The sequence below is a fragment of the Etheostoma cragini genome, chromosome 13 (genome assembly GCF_013103735.1).
Source record: "Etheostoma cragini isolate CJK2018 chromosome 13, CSU_Ecrag_1.0, whole genome shotgun sequence".
NCBI lineage: Eukaryota > Metazoa > Chordata > Actinopteri > Perciformes > Percidae > Etheostoma > Etheostoma cragini.
The window spans coordinates 23,426,718-23,450,404 of NC_048419.1; the positions used below are offsets into that span (position 1 = coordinate 23,426,718).

Here is a 23,687-nt window from a genome sequence, read left to right on the forward strand (position 1 = left end):
GTGTGAGCCCTGCTGTGGTTCTCTTATATTTTCTTCCACTCAGAAATGTGTTTTTGTTTGTTGTTCCTTCTCTTGGGGGTTTGAATTTCACTGTGCAGAATGTTTGTGCAGAGTTGACACCTGAAGACTGTTTTCACATTCATCTACTCAAAGTTTCTCTGTGTTGACTTTAACTTCTAGTCTGGAAGCCAATCATAGTCCAGGATGCAACGTACACAGGTGTGATGTGGGAGGTTGAAGTGTTGATCAACAGGTAATTGTATATGTATTAATGTATTAATTTGTTCCAATATATTTAACAACCTAGACCACTAAAACCAAAACCATCTGCAGGGCTAGATGAATGTACCAGAGGTAGGGGGGGGGGGGGGTGAGCCGACCCTTGAAAATAAATTAAACGACCATCTGGGCCACACAACGTTTCCTACTGGCAACCTAGATGAAAATCTGGTTCTCTGTAATATCTCATTTAAATTAGGTTAAGGAAGTTACTTTTTAAAAGGAATTGTATATCTTTCTCCGAAGATATAAAAGGGACATTGATGTGGTCTGCTCATTTTTTCAAATGGTTCCTGAAGATTTATGCTATCTTTTTTTGCCATGTTCCCATTCTAAAATCTGTACATTTACTTTCTAATAAATTGACTTTGAATTTTCCCTTTCCTATAAAAAATATGATTTGGCCTTTTATTCTTACTCTCACTAGGAAGAGTCACTTAAATCACTACTACATCCATTTTATCTAAATACTCTCATACGGCAGAGTATTTTTCAACATTATAATTAATATATGTCGCAGCTTTTCGTTAAAATTCTGTTCTGGATTATTCAATAAAGTTTCAGGGGATTGAAAAAAAAGCAAAGTGGTTGACCCGGAAGCAGTACCGCGCGTTGAGGCACGTTTTCCTCCCGCAGCAGCAGCATGGGCAGCGGTGGTGTGAGGAGATGTCTGTAGAGATGGTGGAGCTCTCCATGAAAGCCCCGGAGCCGGTCCGAGCGGCCGGGATCCTGCAGCAGAACCGGGTCTTCCTCGACTTCTTCTGGGACTTGGCCAAACCGGATCAGGAGGTCCGGCTGAAGGCCGTGGAGGACCTCATCCAGTACCTGAAAACCAACAACAAGGTGAGGCAGATCCAACCACCGACGGGCTGGACGGGGCTGAACCGGGCTGACCCGGTCCATGCAGGACAGTTGGGACGTTGGTGGTGGGACAAGTATTCAGGAAAAGTAGTACTAATATAAAGAAATACGCGTTCTAAAATGTTACTTTAGAACAAATAGTATTCGCCAAAATATACCTAAAGTACTCATAAGTACATATGTAATATACATGTAAATATACTACTCTTTTTACAGCCTTATATACTTTGGGTTGTTAAACAATAAGTCATGTTTTACAAGTCATAAGTTTTGAATGTAAAACAATTTACAAAGCAACTAGTTAACAGCTTCGGAATAAATCCTCAGATACTTTTCTTAAACAAACTAAAGTACTCCACTGCAAGTAAAAGTCCTGTAATAATATAAAGAAATATGCTGCAGGCCTGCATTCAAAATGTTACTTTAGAACAAAAAGTATTAGCCAAAATATACCTAAAGTACAAAAAGTAAAAGTACCCATTATGCCGAATCGGCCCTGTCAATGTGATATGTTATAGACATGTAAATATACTATTATTACAGTAGAATATTATAATTAGTTTTTGTCACTAACTAATACATGTGAGAGCATTTGTAGTTTGTTAATATGGAGCAAAGTTTTAGAGTTTGTATACTACTGGCTATATTATACTACTAAATCACATAATAACAATATAATATTGTTTTATGTAAAAAGTAGTAATGTAGTAACTGTCGTGCAGTAAGAAGTACAATCTTTCCCTCTGAAGTGTAGTGGAGTACAAGTCTAGAGTAGCAGTAGAAAATGGAAATATTCAAGTAAATTTCTAGTGTCAAAACTATATAAGTACAGTATTTTGATTAAAAGTACTTTGTTACTTTACACCACTGCTAGTAACTACAGCTGTGAAATAGAAGTACAGGATACAATGTGATTATAAAGTTGCATTAATTGGAAATTCTCCATTACCTCAAAATTGTACTTGAGTACAGTACAATGAGTTGGTTGATGACATAACTTGGACGTTATTCGGCCGCCTGTCCGGTCCCTGGAACCTTTAGCAGTTTCATGTCGTAGAACGACTGCAGTGTTCCAGTAAGCGTGGCGGATAGAAAAGCGGCTTTACTGCGTGCATAATGGCGTGTTTGTCTCTGTGTTCTGCAGGCCGATGAGTTGGATTACACCTTTAAACGGCTGGTGGATGGACTGGCTCACACACGGGAGGCTGCTAGACCTGGATTCAGCCTGGCTCTGGGACAGGTGAGGGGAGACCAACATCTCAACCTAACTCTTACGGACGACAAATGCATGCGGACGCGGCCAAAATGAGTTTATCGCAAATGTATCAGCGTTGGATTGTCGTTATATATGTTGGTTGAAAAGTGAAAAAGGAATTGCATTAGAGAAGATTTAAAGATATGTCATTTTAACCTATATAATAAATAATACATTTAGATAATTTAGAGACACTGGAGACGTCCCAGGTCCTTCAATTGCTCATTTACACGTTTATTTTTAATTTGTTAAATGTGTGCCTCAGTACATATGCTGATCATAACTGCTAAAAAGGAATATCTTGAAGGTTAATACACAAGTTAAAAAATTAAAATTTTAGGTGTGTTGTGTTACCTTTGGGTAAAATTGCCTAATTTTCCAGTTGTTTCCAGTGTCTGTGCTAAGCTAAGCTAACCAGTCGTGGCTTTGTCAATGGTCTTTATGTCACATTTAGCTGTTGCTGGAAGGGGGATTTTATATTTGATTGTCTCAAACTTTGCTGTAGTACTTTGGTCCGGTCTCAGGTACTACAAGTGCTAGTTTTTTTTAAGTCTTGCTCTGTAGCTGCCTCAGCTTCCCTCTCCTTTCTGAAGAGTTGGAACGATGACTTGCAGCATCTGCAAAGCCAAAAGTTCAGAACCCCGTTCAAATGATTTTGGTCATATGATTTATCACACGTGCTGAATGTTGATTGACAGATTGGTTACTTAGTTTGAATTGGTGAAAATACTTTTTGGTAGATGCTCATGCGAGGCTTCGCGGTGGATACTGAGCTCAGCTCCAATCACAAGTGATCCAGTTGGCTGAAGCAGTGATTGCTCTACCATTAGTGTTGCAAGAAAACGCTCTAATACCCAAGTAGGATGTAAATATCAGTTATTGGCGTGAGCAGGACAAACAATTTTTGTTTTTCAGGTCTTGAGCACCTTTGAAGGCGTCTCGTTGCAGAGCATACTCGACAGAATCAAGGAAAAGCACAACTTGCAGACAGTAAAAAAGGTGAGTTTTTTTACGCTGTCTCTGTCGGCTCCCAGTGCTTCACATATGGACTCTCTACGAATGTTGGGATCTTCTCCTTTGTTTCTTTGTTTTCAGAAACTTGTCAGAAATGCTGCGTTCGGAAACTTGTTTGGCGTCCTCGCCCTTCAACAGTCCAGCCGCCTCTCTAAAGTAAGCACTGCAATTCTTCAATTTTAAATGTGTGAGAGAGAGAGTGTGAGAGTGTGAGAGTGTGAGAGTGTGAGAGTGTGAGAGTGTGAGAGTGTGAGAGAGAGAGAGAGAGAGAGAGAGAGAGAGAGAGAGAGAGAGAGAGAGAGAGAGAGAGAGAGAGACCATGCCTTAATCAGAACAGACATGCTGTACTAGAGGTGTGAATCACTGGTCTTACGATTTCATACTTTTCATCAACTAACTCAAGCAGTCAGATATATATATGAACTTCCCTTTTTATTATATCTGCTCTTAAGAAAGCCACTCCCTGAATGTAGCGGAGTCCGAACACAACAGAAAAATGGCAAAAAAGAAAAAAGCCAGCGTCCGGAATATCAACAAGTTCCACCAGTAGGCACTGATCTGCATCGATATAGAATCGTCCACCTCCGCATCATTAGCTGTGGAACCACATGACTCCAGTGTGTGTGAGGGCTCTTGTGGTTTTTGTCCTGTGTGTTTGTGCAGGAGCCGCCGGTGGTGTTGGGATGCGTGCAGCTGCTGCAGAGCCTCAGCCAGCATAGACAACACCTGAAGGACCTGCCTACAAAGACCATGATGGACATCCTCAATGAGGTGACACCTGCTGCTCAGTCCCAACTGGGATGATAACAACACAGGGGCCAATCAGGATCCAAGAACAATCCTTTATTAATCCCACAATGGTGACTGCTGCAGCAGAAAGGGTTAGGGGGGAAATTACAAGACACAGATAAACAAACCATAAATATAAAGTAAAGAGAATAGTCAAATGTTTTTACAGTATAGCACAGTTAGAGCCATATTGTTATGACCATAATACAAACATATACATAATTGCAGGACTCAGCCAACAGGGGGCGAAAACACTCTTACTGGACGAGCTAGGGCTGCCCCGTATTTCAATTTTAGTAGTTTGATTCTTTTATTTCTACAAATTAAAAAACAACATTTGGATAGGTCAGCAACCAACGATTATTTTTCATTTGGGGTTAATCTGTTGATTATTTTCTAAACAAACGATTAGTAGTTGTTCTATAAAATGTCAGAAAATGTGGATCAGTGTTTCTTGAAGCTCAAGACAACGTCCTCAAATGTCTTGTTTGTCCACAACTCAAAGATATTCAGTTTACTGTCCCAGAGGAGTGAAGAAACTAGAAGACATTCACATTAAAGGAGCTGGAATCAGAACGTTTTCATTGAAGAAAAATGACTAAACCGATGAATTGATTATCAGAATAGTTGCCGATTCATGTAACAGTTGAGAACTAATCGATTGATCTTTGCAGCTGTAAACACACCCACCCACTCTCCTCTAACACTGATGAGTATGTCCGGTCTGTCAGATCTCAGAGGACGTGTTCCAGGAGGTCCTGCTGAGCGCGCTGCAGACTGACCTGGCGTCGGCCTTCAGGACCCCGGAGCAGCTGCAGCTGCTGCTGGTAGCACTGCAGCGCTTCCCACAAACACTCCAACCCAAGAAACTCAAGAAGCTGCTGGGCTCTTCGACCATCATCAACGCTGAAAACGTCCCCAAGTAATCACCCCCCTTTTCTCACATCCACTTATTGAATCATTTTTCGAGTCGTCTATATCGACGACGTTTCATTTACGGGATTGTTTGGGTGGTGCCGGAGGTTCCGTTCTACCAAAACAAGTTTCTTGCCGGGGCCAATCCTGGCAGTGCAAAGACAATGTACCTGAGTCCAAGACGATTGGGATACAGAGTTTTTCTGATTCTGATTGGTTTAAAGAAATGACAATAAACCAGAGTACCATCCCAGAATGCTGTGTGGACTGGCCAGACCCTCCACCGCAGCGCTGTGGAGGAAGGTCTGGCAATGTCTGACAATATTTAGAGTACACCTTTTAACCAAAAGTGTATGCACCAGCTTCCCCTCCCTACACCTGCTGTGTGTAACATGTGAGCAACATGTGGTGTCTCTCAGGTTGACCGAGGTGTTGAAGATGGCGTCGCGCTCTGTGAAGAAGGACTGCGTCCTCCCAGCGGTGGCCCTGGACCTCCTGAAGCTCTCTCTGAAGGAAGACAGCTTCCAGCTCTTCTGGAACAACGCCATCATCAACGGCATGTTGAAGGAGCAGCCGGGGCCAGCTCAGTGAGTCCTCACGGGGAGAACGGCCGTTATAGTGTGGGGGGGCGGGGTCGCAAGGGGCCAAGAAACACTGGTCCTAAAATCCAAAGGCCCGGCATCATTAGCCAGGCCCATTAACTAGGGGTGGGGAAAAAGCATAGTATCACAATATTTTCCATAGCAATACTGTATCAATATACAGACAAGTATTGATCCTTTTTTTAGAATATCCAGTATGTGTTAGTCAGTTTGTCTGCTTGACATCACATTTTGCAGCAATAAACCTGAATGGGATGAACTAACTGAGAAATGTTTGTTTTTAGATAAAACAGATGTTGACCAAGTTACCTTTTGGGGACATCATTTGAAATTGGGAAAAATTAGACGTTGCAAAAAATTTCAATATTTTGCAGAATATTGCCACATGTTTAAAATCGCCATAATATCGTATCGTGACATAAGTATCTTGATGATATCGTATCGGAGGCATCTGGTGATTGCCACCCGTACCATTTACAGTCAGTTATGCCTTCCCAGTGAGTGAGTTACGGAAAAACTCTTTGAAACTCCAACCGTTGTTGAAGGTACCCTGCAGCTATCTAGTGGGGAAAAGACTGTTTAAATTAAAAATGGAATTGAATTGGGGATTCAAAACATCGTGACACCTCGACATTCAGCTGTACACAGTGCTGGATAATAGACGTGCTTTAAGCCCTCCTTCCCACCAATCACAGTGCATTCTTGGCTCTCACCGCAAAATAACTGCGAGTAGGGATGTGGAACGATTACCGATGTAACGGTAAACCACAATAAACATGTTGACGATAACGATCACCACTTTCATTTAAAATATCGGTTTTATCACTGTGGATTACCCCGGTGTGGAAATGGTGGGTTTAATCCTTCCCAGCTTCACCCGAGTGTAGGCCCACTGCGTAGCCTACAGCTTTCATTTCTTGAAGTTGGAATCATAGCGGAAGGAGGAGACAACAGTGCTCGGGACGTTTATCAGCCCTCTAACAGGACTAAGTGTAAAGCATGGGCATATTTTGGTTATTATAAGAATGCAGCGGGACAGTTGATGGAAGATAGTTCTCCTGTCTGCAGAACGTGCAGGAAAACAGCTGCTGCTAAAGACATTGAACACACTTTTAAAAATACCGCCATAATACTGAAATCCATGATCGTTTTGGTCAAGATAACTATAACCATGAGATTAAATGTTCACATCGTTACATCCCTACTTTAGAGTTTAGATGGTGGACTTGCACTCCCAGTCAGGCTGACATCGCACATGTTTTTCTATCTCTTATGTCATATTGTGCGGCCCTAGTTAACTACGTTCTGCTGACATGTTCCTCTGGCTTTGTCCCGTTTGTGTCCAGTTACCTGAGCTTCCGTCTGCTGGGCAGCGCCCTGCCTCTGCTGTCCGTAGCCCAGCTGGAGGAGGTGTTGTCTGGAGAGGTGATGATGCAGTACGGGGAGCACGTGGTGTCCGCTCAGGTCAGTGGCCTCGTCTGTTGACTATAAAACCGTTGGTTATGATGACAGAGGCAGTCCAAGGCGGTTTCACCCAGCAGCGTGGATCTATTCAGATCCTTAACTTGAGTAAAAGTACTAATACCACACTGTAAAAAAATAAATAAATACTGTAACAACTAAAAGTCTTGCAGTGAAAATCTTCCTTAAGTTAAAGTACTCAATGTTAGAAAATCCTCACGTTTTAGGGCTGGAAAATGATCCAAACTGTTCTGGCAATCAACTAAGTGTTTGTTCGGCTAATCTTTTCAGCAGTACTGTAGGCCTATGTATTGTTGGGCAGTTTAATTTATAATAAAACATTGTATTTAATAAATTACATGTAATTTGTGCAAAGATATTACTGTGTAAAGTAACTAGAAACTTAAAGCTGTCTAATGTAGTAGAGGTAGAAGTACAATATTTCTTTCTGAAATGTAATAATGTAATGTAATGTGTGTGGAATGAAAAGACTCAAAGTACAAGTACCTCAACATTTGTACTTAAGTACATTACTTGCTTTGGATAACTATGTGTGTTGGTTACCGCTAGGGCCGTGCAATGTGTTAATATAATATTGATATTGTGACACGAGACTAGATATCGTCTTAGATTTTGGAAATGGTTTTATCGTAAATCACCTAAGTGTTGTCTTTTCCTGGTTTTACAGGCTGCTTTACAGTAAAGTGATGTCATTTCCTGTGTTACCAGACTTTCTTGCTCTTCGTGTCTACCACTTAGTGATTTACATTACTATCTACATTCCTGAAGATAATTTATCTTAAATATCATTGTGAAGATATTTTGTCAAAGCACCAATTTTCACCCCTGTAATGTTGCCACAATATCGTCATCGAGGTATTAGGACACGAATACCGCGATATCTGATTTTTTCCATATCGCCCAGCACTAGTTACTGTACGTTTTTTGAGTAGTCTCAAAAAAATGTCCATAATAAAATCACGGAACACAACAAGAAAACAAAATAGTAATACTATCTATCTATCTTTCTATCCATCTATCTATCTACTTGCGATAGCGTGGGGTCTGGTGTTAATTTCAGGCCCTGATCAGGAATACATCCAAGTATAAAAGACTGGAATTAGTTATGATTATTGTACTAATTAATTAGAGCATGAACCCATTATTATAAAAAAAGAGAGAAACAGAGCAGCACATGTAGAATATGACACACCCAATAAAGTATTATCAGTTGACTAATATTAATCTTACCCATCATGTTTCTTTCCCAGAAAGCGGAGCGCTACAAGCTGGCCCCGGAGATGGACAAGTACGTGTCGGACTTCTTGGAGGGCTCTCTCGATGCCGACCGACAGCTGGCAGTGATGGTGGGCTTCTCCTCGCTGATCAACAAGGGCAGCCCGGTGGTGCCGCCGGTGTGGCGGGGGGTGCAGCACCTTCAGCCGGCGGCTCTGCAGCGCTACGTCGAGTGGCTGAAGAACATGTTCCTGAAGCCTCAGCTGGACAAGCTGCTGGACTGCAGCGCTCGCAAGCAGAAGGACAATCGGGAGGGACAGGAACAGTGAGTGTACACCCGGGCTGGGCAAAATGGACGAAATCAAATATTCCTGACTAAATATCTTGATGACGATAAGCGACGATATTGTAGGGTTGACAATTGGTGCTTTAACAAAACATTATTTACACAATGACATTTTAGATAAATGATCATCTGAAATATCGATTTAATGACAAAGTGTGTAAAGGCAAATGATAGAACAGCTAGAAGAGTCTGCTACGCTCCAAAAACTACATCACTCTTATATATTACGATTTTACAATATCCAAAATCTAAGACGATATCTAGTCTCATATCACGATATTGATATAATATCGACGTCTTGACCAGCCGTAATGTACAAGCCTTTTGGGATGTTTATCAGTGTGTTTATGACTGGATCTGTTGATTTTCCTTCCTCAGGAGGGAGAACTACCTATTCTATCTGAGGAAGTGGATTGTTTCTCGTCTCTCCTCGATCATTGACAACCACCAAGTGAAGAAGGAGGAGGATCTCATCATGGATGTGGCCAGGTGAGACCTTGTATGTACATTTGCAAACGGAGCGTAATCAGCGCCATGGCCAACCAGCAGAACGCGCACGCTGTGATACTTCAGCTCACGTCGTGTTTACCAAGCCCGCAGTTCATCGGGGAATCAGCGCCTTTTTCCGCCCACCAAACCGTAAATTGCGCTGTAGCAAAGCTTTAAAGACTTGTGCTACGATACGGCTGAGTGCAGACTGCGATATTCCCACTGCTGATGCTCTGACTGTTTGAAATGATCCTGATGTCAATATTTGTAATGGAGCAAGAAGTTTAACAACTGCTGGAATGTGAACGCTGAGTCGGAGATTCCTTGCCATCTTTGATTTCTTCCAGTAACTGTAATATTGCATGGCTGCTCAATCTGTAACGCTTAATGATTTTGGGTTCATGCAACTACCAAAGTGTGATCCTTGTGTGCAAAACTCCTTTCAGCTGGTCTCCTTGACCTGTGCCTTTGTCTTGCTCAGATTACTGCTGTCCCTGCTGGCATCAGGAAGCATATGCGATATATTTTTTTCACCTCTGTCACGCACTCTGTTTTTTGTACATACGGCAGTATACATAATTAGGCGCACTTTACGCATCCCCTCCCATCTATTTATGGGGAAACTCCCACTCTCCCCTTCACCCTCCCGTGAATGCATATGCATGACACCGAAAAGCACAATTTGCCATTTTCAGTTCCCACGTCAGGCGGTCTGCGCTTTTACCTCGGTGTGGCCTGTTTGCCCGTACCTCGGCATGCTTTCACACGCACGCTGCGAAACAAATGCACCAGAAGTGGGCGCAAAAGTGTTGGTACATGAGGCCCTCAGTGTTTGTAAGAAGAGAGGGCCATCAGCTGGTCTTGTTTCTTTTCCAGGTTTGTCTTTTTCCACGCGTTCTTCAGTACCAAGAAGGCCTCGGCCAGCATCCCAGAGACGAAGGGGAAGCTGTCTGTCCCACTGGATGATAGAACCAGAGGAGTGCTTGTTAATCATTTCTTTGGGTGAGAGATGACATTTTCTTTGTTGTTCTAAAACAGCAAGACATTTTTTTGAATTTTTAATTTGTTTATGTGCACAATAAAATCACAGAACACAACAAGAAAAAAAGATCTGCAGGTGAGATTAAGAGAACCCCTTGGGGCTTGGGTGCATGTAACCTCACAGCCCGAGTGAAACCCTGTTTCTGTCTAGGGCGGCAACTACCGATTATTTTCATAGTCAATTAATTTGTTGATTTATTTTCTTGATTAATTAACTCATAGTTTGGTATATTAAATGTGAGAAAATGTATTAGTGAAAATTAGTGTTTCCCAAAGCCCAAGGTGACGTCCTCAAATGTCTTGTTTTGTCCACAACTCAAAGATATTCAGTTTACGTTGCACAGAAGAGAGAAGAAACTAGCAAATATTCACATTTAAGAAGCTGGAATCATAGAATCTTTAAAGTGTTTTATGGTTTTTAAATGATTCAAACAGATGATTTGATAATCAACATAGTTGCAGATTAATTTAATAGTTGACAACTAATTGATTCATCTTTGCTGCTCTAGTTTTTTCCAAACACCAAAAGGCTGTTCAGGTGTTCCGTACCTTTGACTCTCTGTCTGCCCCCCCTTCAGACTGCTCCTGTCCATGCACCACCTGCCTCTGACCGAGGACTCGGACAAAGGCACGGCAGCCAACCAAAAGCGTGTGCAGGGCGTCAGAGCCGACGGCACCATGTGGATCTATCACCTGGTCCAGTACGCCCAAGTCCTGCTCGACCAGCCTGAACACGCCCAGAGCAGCCAGCCCTTCAGCCCTGAGCAGAGGAAGTCCTGGGACAGGTAGGACAACTGGGTCTACTCTGAGTATGGCCTCTATGATTCCAGAGGTAACAGGATACAGCTTAAATCTATCGTGTGTACTTTCTTTTGCTCCCATGAGAAGTTCTGCAGTTGCTAGTAGCCAAGGAGGAAACACAGGTTACAAAAGACATGGTGGACTCTCCAGTAGATTTAATTCTCTTCACTCGAGCTTCGGCATGCAAAAGTCACCAGATGCCACAATCTTCTGAACATACTGAGCCGTACTGAGGAATAAAGAGAGAGTTGTGTGGAGTTAACAACCACCCTTATGATTGTAGTTGTCCAGGTTTTAAAGGTTCCACGACATGGTGCTCTTTGGATGCTTTTATATAGACCTCAGTGGTCCCCCAATTCCATATCTGGTGGAGACCGGGGGTGTGGCTTTGACCAACTGCCACTTTGTTCGTTTGAAAGCCAAGATGTCTCTCTCTCGTGGGTGGGCCTAATTCTCTGAGCGGGCAAAGAAAGGGGAGATAACCTTGCCCCTTATGACATCATAAAGTGCAAGATTCCAGATCGGCCCATCTGAGCTTTCATTTTCTCAAAGGCAGAGCAGGATACTCAGGGCTCGGTTTACACCTATCACCTTTCTAGCCAATGGGTGACTGAAGGCAGGTTGGGGGAATGCACATTAATGTTAAAAAACTTCATAAAGGGACATTTTCAGGCCATGGGACCTTTAAAGAATAATCTATCTATCTACGTAATTTTGACATTTTTGGTCACTTTCTGGGTTAATCCTTGTATTGTCTTCCCATTGACCAAAATTGACCTGGTTTGGACTTTCATTTACATGAAATTCTGCCTTCATTTTTTTATTTTGACTAATAGTTAAGATGAAAGGAACATGTGTTCATGTATTATCACAGAATTTGACCTGGGTAGACCATGAAAGATCATCTATTTTTATTTTAGTGTAGCATGCTATTTTTGAGGAAATGTGGTTAAAGATATAAAAAAATCTATTCTGATATAAAAACATTTTGACAAAAATCAAATTTGACCTGAGGACATCATGAGGGTTAAAGGTGCAGTAAAGATTGTTGAGATGTGAACATAAGCGCCATGCAGATACATAGATTTAGATTTTTTTTAAAGATTTTAAAATGAATTCTTCATTTCAGAGGTAACTAATACAGGTGAGCCAGAAAAGAAGTGATGTGTTGTCTTTTCCTCATTCCAGTTAGAAGTTTGGGCAAAGAGTGGAGCGGGTCAAGCCAAAATACAGTGAATTACACTAATCAAGCAGAGAGGTGCTAAAAGCAATGATAACGGTTTCCAGGTCCAGGGTAAGGAGCTCTGCTGAACTAGTTGGGAGCGTGTTTGATAGCTCTGGCTCTACATGTGTGTTTTGCAGCATGCTGAAAATGGTGATAAACCTGAAGACAGAAGTAAAGAAAGGCCCAGCTGCAAGGACCAACGCGTTCCAGCAGCTCTTCCTGTTGGTCGCCATGCACCTCTTCAAGGTACTGCTTTGCTATTGCATCCTTACTGATGTACTGTAGTCTAATTTCGAAGCAACAAACACCGCCCGCTGACACAAAAACTTTCTCCTGAAAGGCCCCCGAAGAGCTGCTGGGCATCACGAAGGACCTGCAGAGCTGCGTGGACAAAGCGCAGGAGAAGAAGGCCAAGAAGGAAAAGGAGAAGAAGAAGAAGAAGAAACAAGGTGAGGCCTCCTGATGCAGCTGCTGCCTCCATCATCCTCATCATCACATCTCAACGTACAGGAGTTCTTCAGTCCATCGGTCACTTTTATTTGTCACATGAAATCGTACAGGCTACTATTCCAGGGAAATCTCATCGGCTCCTTTTTTTCTTGCCAGTTTACTCCAGTACTGTACTATACTGGATTGTACAAAATTAATATACTGAAGTGCAATTTTGAGGTACTTTACTTGAGTATATCCACTTTATAGTCATACTTCTACTCCACTACATCTCAGAAGGAAATATGTACTTTTAACTCCACTACATTTATTTGATAACTGAATTTGCTTTGCAAATTTAAGATTATTTAAACATAATATAAGCACATTAATGCATCTGTAATTAGATCCAAATTGTTAAATGTATATTGTTCTGAAATGGGCCATTCTGCATTATTAGTATATTCACTTTATGCGCTTTAAGTATGTTTTGATGAAAACACTTTTGTACTTTTATTGAAAGGGATACTCTGTTTCTGATTAGATTTAAATCCGCTCTGGAAGTGTTTTTGTATGGGCCGATTTTCACGGTATGATTTCATTGTAGTGCTTGTCAGTTGCTAGGTGAAGTGAAAACTCATGAAAGGGAACAGAATTAAAAAACAACCAGTCTCACTATCATCGGCTTGTTTCCAGACGCAGCAGGCAGCTGTTTTCAGCTGTTTTCAGCTGTTTAGCATAAACCTGCGTACAGACACAGCTAGTGACTAGCTGGTAAAAGGTGAAGCATTTCGAGCCAGATATTTCTCCCAGAAGACGATGGAGAACAGAAGCCGAGCTAAATCGGGAGTGAATAATAGACTTAACGAACCAAAATGTTGCTCCATGCCTGCTGCACGTGTAAAGAGGCAACCGCTTGCTAACATGTTTCAAATTCAGAAGGCGAGGCCAAAATGTTTGTCATTACAATGTTGTGCTCCATCTAGTTCCTCTGCCCCAAAGTGGCCGAAGAAAAATGAGTGAATACTGATTAATTTAAAGTGAATGAATGTGTGTGTGTGCTTTTTCCCTTGGTGCAGCCACAGAGCAGGAGGAGGGGGAGCCCGAGTGGGTGGAGGTGCTGGTGGACATCTTGTTGTCCCTGCTGTCCCAGCCGAACCGACATATCAGACACGTCTGCAAAACGGTCTTCTCCTCCATCTGCCCCCACGTGACTGCAGCGGCCCTCACCGCCATCTTAGATGTAAGTGCAACACACGTCCGAGGGCGATTTGAACACTGGTCTCTGAGAAACTAAAGTGTGTGTATAGTGTGTGACTGCAGTGATTATGATGATGAGGGGTTTTGGGCTCTGCGTAGGTCCTGGACCCAGAGAAGGATGACGAGGAGGACGGGGCTGTGGTCGTCACTGACGACAACAAAACCCAGAAGAAAAACCCAAATGAGGAAGAAGACGAGGAAGACGAAGAGAAAATGGAGGTCAGTTCTTCCCTCGCTTATTTACAACCCTTAATCTCAGTGGGACCTATCCTGATTAGATAAAATATTACAAAACTTATCAATAACGTCATCTTATGTCTTGTATCATATTATGCTTGAAATGTATTTACTGATTCCATTTAATAAATGGTCTTAACAGTAGAACTGCAAAAGATTAATCAATTAGTTTTCAAATATTAAATTAAGCGCCAACTATTTTTACAAAAGGTTAATCAGTTGGAGTTTTCATTATGAAATTAATAAAGTCTAATTCTCTAATTCCAGCTTTTAAATTGTGAATATTTTTTAGTTTCTTCACTTCTCTTTGAGAGTAAACTGAATATATTTGAGTTGTGGATAAAACAAGACATTTGAGGACATCATCTTGAGCTTTGGAAAACACTGATTGACAATTTGTTTTTACCATTTTTGGACATGTTATAGACCAAACAATCAAGAAAATAATTAACAGATTACTCAACAAGGAAAAATATCGTTAGTTGCTACTTTACATTTCCAGTTTGATTTTTTTACTGTTTTTAGAAGAAGTACGTGAAATCCTAAAACGCGTGTTTATTCCTCTGCCAGGACGACAAATCCGACGGCTCAGGGGATGACTCTGATGAGGAAGGAGATGATGAAGCAATGGAGGAGGAGGAAGAGGAGGAGGAGGAGGAGGAAGAAGAAGAAGAAGAAGAGGGCGAGTTGGAAGAGGGAGAGGTGGACCAAAAGTTCCGCCAGGACCTGATGAAGGTCCTGCAGCAGCAGAATGCTCTGGTGGGTTTTTCAGACGTGGTCTAGATAACTACTCTAGGCTGTAGAAGGCCTATATGAAGGCCTGTGTGTGTGTGTGTGTGTGTGTGTGTGTGTGTGTGTGTGTGTGTGTGTGTGTGTGTGTGTGTGTGTGTGTGTGTGTGTGTGTGTGTGTGTGTGTGTGTGTGTGTGTGTGTGTGTGTGTGTGTGTGTGTGTCTTGTCTTTAGCTGTTTTTAACAAATCGCCCCTTGTGGGTTTAAAAAAGTTGTCGAATTGAATTGGTATCTGCGTATAGGTATCTCTGCGTATATATCAAGTTTTATTGCAATTGTAACACTGCTGGATTCATTTGTTCACTCCCTTATGTTAAGATTTAACTGATGTAAACAGAGCAATGGGGGTCAGATCCCAGTTCCACAGCAGACTCTCTGGCACTGTTCCATTGTGTTAAAGTCCTCAGTTGTGCTCTATGTTCAGGCCACAGAGGAGGACGGCAGCAGTGATGAAGATCTGGACGACGACGCCATGATGAAGCTTGATAAGGGCCTGGCGGCGCTGTTCTCGGAGCAGAAGAAGAAGAACCAAGCCAAGAAGGACGAACGGACAAAAATACAGAAAGAGAAGACGCTGGTCCGAGACTTTAAGATCAAGGTACGTTATCCAGGAATGGCAAAACACCTTCGGAAAATACACATGTTTTCTGGTCTTACCCCGAGTCGGATAAGTAGACTGATATTGCCTCCAGAGCCTGGCCTAGCTTAGAACAAAGACTAGAAGCACTGCTAGCTTCAAAATGAAACTAAAACACCCTCCACCAACCCTAAGCTGTCTCCTTTCCTTGTTTGGCCTGCTGTAGGTGTTGGACCTGGTGGAGGTGTTCGTGGCCCGGCAGGCTGGCAGTCCCCTGGTTCTGGGTTTGGTGGAGCCTCTGCTCACCATCATCGACAGAGGAATGAGCTCCGACAGCGACCAGCAGGAGCAGGACTTCCTCCGCCGAGCCGCCGATATCTTCAGGTAACGCGCGCTAGCTGTGGACTGAGGCGTTTGACTGCATCTAGTTGTCACTCATTCAATGTTGGTTGCCTCCATCCTTTAGTTTCTTTTTTGATTTCTTTATAATAATAATAATAAATTTAATTTATAATGCACTTTATATTCGCAAAAATCTCAAAGTGCTACATGGTAAAAAAGTAAGTGATAAAATAAAACACATGGAGAGCATGAAAATAATAAATATAAAAATAAACAAAAACAATGTAGAAAAGGGCAAGAGAGTCTTACGTGTCTGGTGTTGAGCGTGATTATGTATTTAGGCCCCTGACACACTAAACTGACGGCTGACCGTTGGCAGGAAAGAGTTGGCCAACAAAAAGTGCCTCGGAACACACCGAAGCGATGCCGACTGCCAACGGCAGCTGATTGGACGAACGTGTCACGTGGGTCTGGTTTCTCCGGAAATTCAAATTCAAAGACTGTTGTGGCGGCTTGTTCAGAATACGATCTCATATTTTACTGCAATAGTTCACCGAAACGTGTTTCTGAAAACAGCTGCTGGCTCTGTCTTCATCTCAGATCGACAAAGGTCAGTTTAAAAGATTGTCTTTGACTCTAGTCACGCTCATCCCGCTCGTAATTTACAAGTTAGCCCTTCACCAATCAGATAAGACATTTGAAGTGCCCGCCTTCCAACCGAGCATGTCAGCCCGGCTGAAACGAAGGCCGCCGACCCCTTCGACGGACAACAGCACGGAACAGACTCGAGTCCCCGGCCTCGCCAGTCTGTCCGACAGCCATCAGAGCCTTAGTTAGATTCAAACACACTTTTTAGGTTGTTGTTTTTTTTTTTTTATCCACCACAATATTGTGTCCAGTACTGTCCGTTGGTTACATTTATTTGTGTTTTACTATATCTCAAAGTTGCTGCGGTTCAATCGAAATATTGTTTAGACCTTAATTACCACTAACAAAGTCGGAGACAAATGTCCACTTCAGCCTGCGAGTTGTATTGTGACGATATCTCCCACTTGGTGAAGTAGAAATGTCAAGAAAAGGGCTGGCAACATGACTGCAAGGCCTCTATCGCTGTCAGTTGTATCTAAATAAAGTCTAATTTTAACCCTAATGTAATTGATTTGTTTAATTAGACGGTGCACAGTTTATTTGTGTCTCGTTCAGAGGTGATACTTCAAATCAACCGGCCCAACCAAGAAAGACCTATCCTTTTTATTTAAAACAATTTTTGGTTCCTGTTTCCTCCACTCAATACTGAAGACACACTGTACAGCTTTTTGTCAGTACCTAATATTTCTAAGTCCATATCGAAAAAGCTTTTATGTGTAAAACACCTTCTGACTGGAATGAGTTACCAGGGAATATTTGCTCCATTTCATCTTTTTGACTGATTAAACATGCCTCGGGCAACTCTCATACTAACTATACATGCAGACTTTAACACCCTTCCAATTTTATCTCATTCCTCACTCTACTCTCTTTACTGAACCACTTAATCTCACTGACATTTCACAGTCAACTTTGGCTTTTTTCTGAATGATTATTTTATGATCTATAAGATATTCTGTTGTAATTGTAGGCTCTGTTTTTGAAGACGGACCCCCTCTGAAGACGAGATGGTACATCTCAAGGGGTTATCCTAATGAAAGAATTTCAAAAGACGTTGAATCTGAAACACACCTTGCAATAAGATCTGCTGCGGTCCGGCTCAGCGAGGGTTTCAAACCTCTAGGTCTTTGTGTTGGACGGTGTACTGATTCTTACTCGAAGTGAATGCATGGGTCTCTTGTTTGTGCGGTTTCTCAGGAACCAGCTGTGTAGGTCCAAGGTTTACTGCAGGACCGTGGGTGACAGACAGGGGGAGCTCCATGACCTGCTGGACAAACTGATGACTAAATGCCAGAAGCTGTCTGACTCCTCAGTCTGCCTCTATTACTTCAGGTACAACTTTCTGTTTATTGACTGTGTTAGAGAATGGTGCTAAACTCTCTCACACACCACAGTAATTGTGAATGTGTGACTAACAAAGAGTTAATTAGTCTTTGTTGACGTGGGGGGAAAAGGTCAATGATACAGAGAAACTAAAATCAGATCTACTGTATATAAAGCAGAGCAAATGGAGGGTATTCCAGCTGATATTCCCACAGTGCTGACCCCAGACTAACCTTCTGCTTTTACTGTGAAGTTTGAAGAAGAGCTTTGCTAAAGCAACACGTTGTCTGTTACCTCCAGCTTGTTATAGGCTGCAGTATTGTGCCTTTGACACTGAAACAGGAAGTTCTTCCTATTTAAATCTGAAATAGTTTGTGTGGTTAGCTGATGTTGATCTGTCCTTGCAGTGCATCTCTGTACATCGTGAAAGTGCTGCGAGGAGCTCCACCTGCTGAGGCCAAAGAGGAGCAGACAGCCGAGGGAGCGGCAGCCAAAGACGTATGTTGACACACAGACTGATTCATTGGTCACCTCTGTTTTCATTCGCATGATTTCACTCGTCTGAACCTCCTTGCAGTGGGGTGCTGCTGTGTTTAGATCACTGGACAAAAGTTTCAGTTGTTACCAGTCCCGCATATACATCTCGCATGTCCAGCTGCACACCAGAGACATTCCAGGTCTTTTCCTTTTTCATTTTCAAACTGGGTCACATAGCGGACCAGTCCATGTCCATGTCAGACCATGTCCCCCTTAATGAGAGGTTCCTCACATGGAGTTCCAGCTTCTTAAATGTATTTGTTTGTTTTCTTAGTCTTGTGTGATGGTTAAAGGTGCTGTAGGTCAGATATAGTCAAGAAAGTTGAACATTGACAACTTCTCAGTCCCTCCCCACCTTTCTCCTAAAGCACAAATGGTCTCCTAAGCCCCTCCCCCCCTCAAGGGAGAACAGATGCGTTTGCCTGAACGGTGATTGACACACAATTAGACACAGGATGCGCAATCTCAAATCTATTGAGCTTGGGTTGGACTCTGGTGATAGTCAATATTATAATATTACACAAGAGGGTGTGCTTGGCGCTGGCCACATCATTTGTAGAGATCGTTATCGTGATTGTTTATTGGTCGGGCTCTAGTCCACATAGCCTTCTGGGATGGGAGAAAAACATGCACTGGTTTATTGGAATTTTTTAAACCAATCACAATCATCTTGGGCAGCACTAAGCGCCGGATGGAGCCATGGTCCCTCTGCAAAATATCTTCCGGAAGGAACTTGTTTTGGTGGAACATGTGTAAGTTTCAAAGTTGTTTTAGTCGTGCAACAGAAAGCTCAGATTGGACAGATAGTCCGGCTAGATGTCTGGATTTACCCTGCAGAGATCTAAGGACCAGGTAACCATAGTCCTCAGAAATCCACTGGAGTTTAGAACGCCACCACAAAGAAAGAGGAAGGTAACAGACATCCAACCAAAATGAAGGACATCAGGTGGAATTTCCGGCGGCACCTGAGAAATCCCGTGATGCGCCTTAGAATCACAAGAAAATCTGACCCATGATGTGTTGTTTGCTCTTTTGTGGTTTTCGTGCAGTTAAGGTTCATGGGCAACTTAGATGTGGATCGGGTCTCTGCCATCTTCAGAGACGCCCTGAGCTCCTTCATGGGCCGGAGGAAGAGCCCTCTGACCACTCAGATGTTCACAGACTTGTTCACCAGATTCCCCGTGAGTACAGCCACACATCTCAGAGACCGAAGCCACATCTGCACAGGCAGCAGCAACTAATGTGTGTTATGTTTCCAGGGTCTGTGTGTGCAGTTGTTGGACCCAGCTGTGCAGCACATCACATCTGGAGTCAGAGTACACCAACAGGTAAGGGAGAGCCTCCTCCCTCCATCTCACCTGCTAATAATTCATTTATTTAGCTCCATCTGTTTATCTGAACTACATTATTGATGATGGACATTGCTTTGTGTGGTTGTTTGTGTGTGTGTGTGTGTGTGTGTAGGGCCAGGCGTGTGTGTTGGTGTTGCGGGCGATGCAGAGCAAGGAGGTTCAGCAGCTGCTGAGCGGCGCTCCGTGGACGGAGCTCTGTGTGAAGGTTTCAGGCCAGCTTGCAGCGGTAGGTCCACACACCTCTACATCACAATCCTGGGATACATCGCAGGGTTAAAACCTTATATGGGTATATTCAGCATACATACTTTCTGTCCCTCTGGCTGGTTTATTGGTTGCCTCTATGCTTGGATTGTGTTCTTACAGAATAGGATGCATTTCTGTAGAAGAAACTCCCACAGTATGTAAATGAGTTACGTCTACAGCAGTAAAATGCAACATAAATGGTGCAGGAATATTAATCCTGAAACATCAGATAGAAAGCACTGACATCACTTGATGCAAAATACATACTTTTACTTTTAATACATGCGGATCATACTTGCATACTTTTACTTAAAGTTTTGAATGCATGACTTTTACTTGTAGTGGTGTATTTTCACAGTTTGGGTATTGGTACTTTTACTTCAGTAATAGGATCCCAGTGAGCTCTTCTTCCCAATTTAAATTCTGTCAACCTCTGAACTGATGTGTAATATAACGTGAGGCTCTTACTACACATCAATTCGTCACGGTAAGTGGAGCATCCTTTAACGATATTGTTCCTGAGGGTTTATGAAATTGCATCGTGCTGTGATGAAGGATGATTAGAGCTGCACGTGCTGACCTCTGTGTGTCTGTAGGACAGCGCAGAGGAAAGATGCTTAATTATATGGTTCTGCAATGCTTTACCCAACCACCTTACCTCTGCATCGCCCCGTCTGTAGAGGGCTGGCATTCAATTCAATTCATTCACACTTTACAGATAGAGTAGGTCTAGACCACACTCCAGAATTTACCAGGACCCAACAGTTCTAGTAGTTTCCTCCAGAGCAAACAGCAGTGCAACAGTGGTGAGGAAAAACTCCTTTTAGGAAGAAACCTGGGACGGACCTGTTGGGGAATGACTCCCCAGAGCTAGGTTAGTAACAAGCATTTCTGGGACATGGATGCACACAAATGGAAAGACAGAATCTTTCATGTGTGTGTGTTAGAGCGAGTGAGAGAGTGATGGGGATTAGCTTTGTAGCAAGTGTCTCCCCTGTGCTTTCTGACCATGGTGGGAAATCTGTAGCGGGAAACGTTAACCCTTTCCATGATCTCATGTTTATGGAGGAGGAGGACCCGGAAATGAGAAGTGGGGGAATGCAGCGCTGCCAAGTCAAGCAAACCAATCCCAGTTGTTGTGGTCTGTGTCACTTGTAGTTACATTTTTTTGAGAGTAGCACGTCAGGCTTTGGCGTTTGGTCGGTATCGCCACGTACCTACGTACACACCCACAGCGTCGATTGAATGCAGAAGTGTACATTGACCTTTACAAGGACAACAGTCTTACCTCAGTGTCTTCTCCTCTCAGAGTCTGCAGCGGGCGGGCCAAGCTGAGAGCAAGGTGGTGAAGGAGAAGGTGGTGAGAACCCTGGAGCTCTGTCAGTTCCTGGTCAAGCACGTCCACCAGCAGGTAGGTGTGGGCTGCCAGTGTGAGAGGGTTTTCATGAGAGAGGAAACCGTTGATGTGGTTTCTGGAGGGACTCAAGTCTCTTCTGCTGCCTGCTCTGTGCAGAAGCTGTCCGTGGACCTGGAGCCCCTTCACAAAGTCCTGCAGTCCCTGACCAGCGTCATCACTTTCAAGAAGACCGGCAAGTTAGAGGACACCTACTGGGCCGTGATGAAACACTTTGGAGTCATGTGAGTGCTTTGGAGGGGGGGATTCTCAGGCAGTGTGGTTATGCATACACAGAGGTTATCAGGTTAGTGGGAGAAATCCTGTTCCGGTGAAATCCTCGTATACATGCAGCAGGTCAGTAATCAGATTCTAGGGACGCCCCCTCTTAGTCAATAAATTGACTAATTGGTGGTTTTGGTCTTCGTCGACTATTATTTGTAATTTTTTTAATGCTGAGTGACTTTATTGCCAAGAAACTTGTGAGCACATCTATAGTGTTGCTTTTGCATGATTCTTTGTGGAACAACTCAGTCATACAGAACTTTCGATTAAATCAACTAATACGTATTTACTGTACTTTCACAACGCCTCAAAACACACGACAAGTCTGATCAGCGGTTCCATGATTGGCCACCTCAGCGTGATGTCGGGTTGCTTTTCCATGATTTCTTCATTATTATTTCTAACTTCATTTCATGTAATTTATAATTGAATGAATTAAAACAAGAAATGCCCTTGTTCTTTTTCCTGCACCCAGGATTACTCGACCACAAGGCTCGTGTATCACCAGGTGTTTTCTTTTACAGTGTGTTGAAGCCGCCACGTTGACCTTGCGTGTGTTCACATTCACAGGAAACCCAAAGTTGAAAAGACAAAGCCTGACAAGGAGGCCCAGCAACAGCAAGTCCCTAAGAAGATAAAAGGTTTTCTGCCAGAAACAAAGAAGCGTAAGAAGCGTAACCTGCCTATTCTAGAGCCAGCGGCAGCGGCTGCAGGGAACAGCTCGACCTCCAGAGACAAACCGGGAGCAGACAAAGGACAAGCCAAAAAGAAACATGACAAGAAAACCAAACAGAAACGACCGGGCGACGGCACAGCGGCTTCTCAGCCCCACCCGGCCAAGAAGAGCAAGATGACTCAGTCTGAGAGCAAGACAGCCAAGAAGAAGAAGAAGAAACCTGAGAAGAAAAAAGAGGGAGGAGGGCAACTGTAAAGTGGACACTGCTGTTTAAATGTTTCCTTTTGAAGAAGCTTTGTTTCAGTCCGTTCATTTTTCTACTTTTCAGTCAGATCAGTACAGACAATATGTGGATATGTTTCAAAATGAGATACAAAATGAAATCCTGAGATGTATGGGGCGTGATGGATTGTTTTTCTAATGTGTGAAAAAATTTCTAAATAATAAAGCTTCATTTCTCTTCTCAAAAATCCATCCAAACTCTGTCCCCACCTCAGAATAGTTCTATAAGCTTTGCTATGCAACGTAAATATGCAATATTAGTGAAAAACAAACACATGAGCATGAGCTAGTCAGAGTTTACAGTCGTAGTCCCAAAGGTCCATCCAACCTACAGACAGGACATAAACTCAATTCTCAGGGTTTGAAAGGCAGGATCAAGCTCTTTTCCTCATCACTTCTTTAGACCATTTGAGATTTTTACAGGGAATATTATCGTCTCCATTTTTTTTTCAGTTTTTTGGGGGGGCATTTTCGGCTTGTATTTGTGACAGGTCATCTTAGACATTAGAGGGGGAAAGAGGGGAATACCATGCAGCAATGGGTCGCCGGTTGGAATCCAACTGAGCCTTTGTATATGGGTGCACACTGTACCAGGTGAGCTACCCAGGTGTCCATGGTCTCCATTTTTAAGGTTGCTAGTCCACTGTCAAAGCAAGAAATTGGAAATACTGTCTAAGAGTACAATAATATTACACATATTTTGCCTAAAAAGGCCAGAATCATCCCAAGGATGCTAAAAAAGAAAGAATTCTTAGGGAAAAAATTTTGTGAGAGAAATCTGGCTTTAATTTACTTTAAGCCATAGTGTGTAGTACATATACTTATTTCTAGGTTAGCCAATTGTAATTTGCCCTAAACACGCAAAACTGGATCTCCTATCTTTTAGATAGGGTGGGTAGTGAAACACTACCTTCTATAAACAATGAGATGGGTGTGCCCTGCTTAGCTTGTATGTAAATGACCTATCATCAATTTGTATAGGGTGTGAAGTTTATAT

At 42.7% G+C, this 23,687-nt stretch overlaps 1 protein-coding gene across 1 annotated transcript; it reads left to right on the forward strand.

The window, feature by feature from the left end:
- Positions 1–878: 878 nt before the first annotated feature.
- Positions 879–22,701, forward strand: mybbp1a (MYB binding protein (P160) 1a). The gene is made up of 27 exons (XM_034889127.1): positions 879–1,122; positions 2,285–2,380; positions 3,311–3,394; positions 3,491–3,565; positions 4,073–4,180; positions 4,930–5,120; positions 5,533–5,700; positions 7,062–7,179; positions 8,448–8,737; positions 9,137–9,247; positions 10,124–10,249; positions 10,867–11,073; positions 12,452–12,560; positions 12,655–12,763; positions 13,823–13,986; positions 14,103–14,222; positions 14,811–14,999; positions 15,454–15,627; positions 15,833–15,990; positions 17,794–17,928; positions 18,327–18,417; positions 19,506–19,637; positions 19,716–19,784; positions 19,921–20,034; positions 21,364–21,465; positions 21,568–21,692; positions 22,303–22,701. The coding sequence occupies exons 1-27, from the start codon at positions 946–948 to the stop codon at positions 22,661–22,663; spliced, it is 3,903 nt and encodes a 1,300-aa protein (XP_034745018.1). The 5' UTR covers positions 879–945; the 3' UTR covers positions 22,664–22,701.
- The last annotated feature ends 986 nt before the right edge of the window (positions 22,702–23,687 follow it).

Bases quoted from the DNA above. Each gene is read 5' to 3' on its own strand.
- mybbp1a (XM_034889127.1), top strand. From the start codon at position 946: ATGTCTGTAGAGATGGTGGAGCTCTCCATGAAAGCCCCGGAGCCGGTC. The intron at 3,395-3,490 runs GTGAGTTTTTTT...CTTTGTTTTCAG, and splicing joins ACTTGCAGACAGTAAAAAAG to AAACTTGTCAGAAATGCTGC. The intron at 12,764-13,822 runs GTGAGGCCTCCT...CCCTTGGTGCAG, and splicing joins GAAGAAGAAGAAGAAACAAG to CCACAGAGCAGGAGGAGGGG.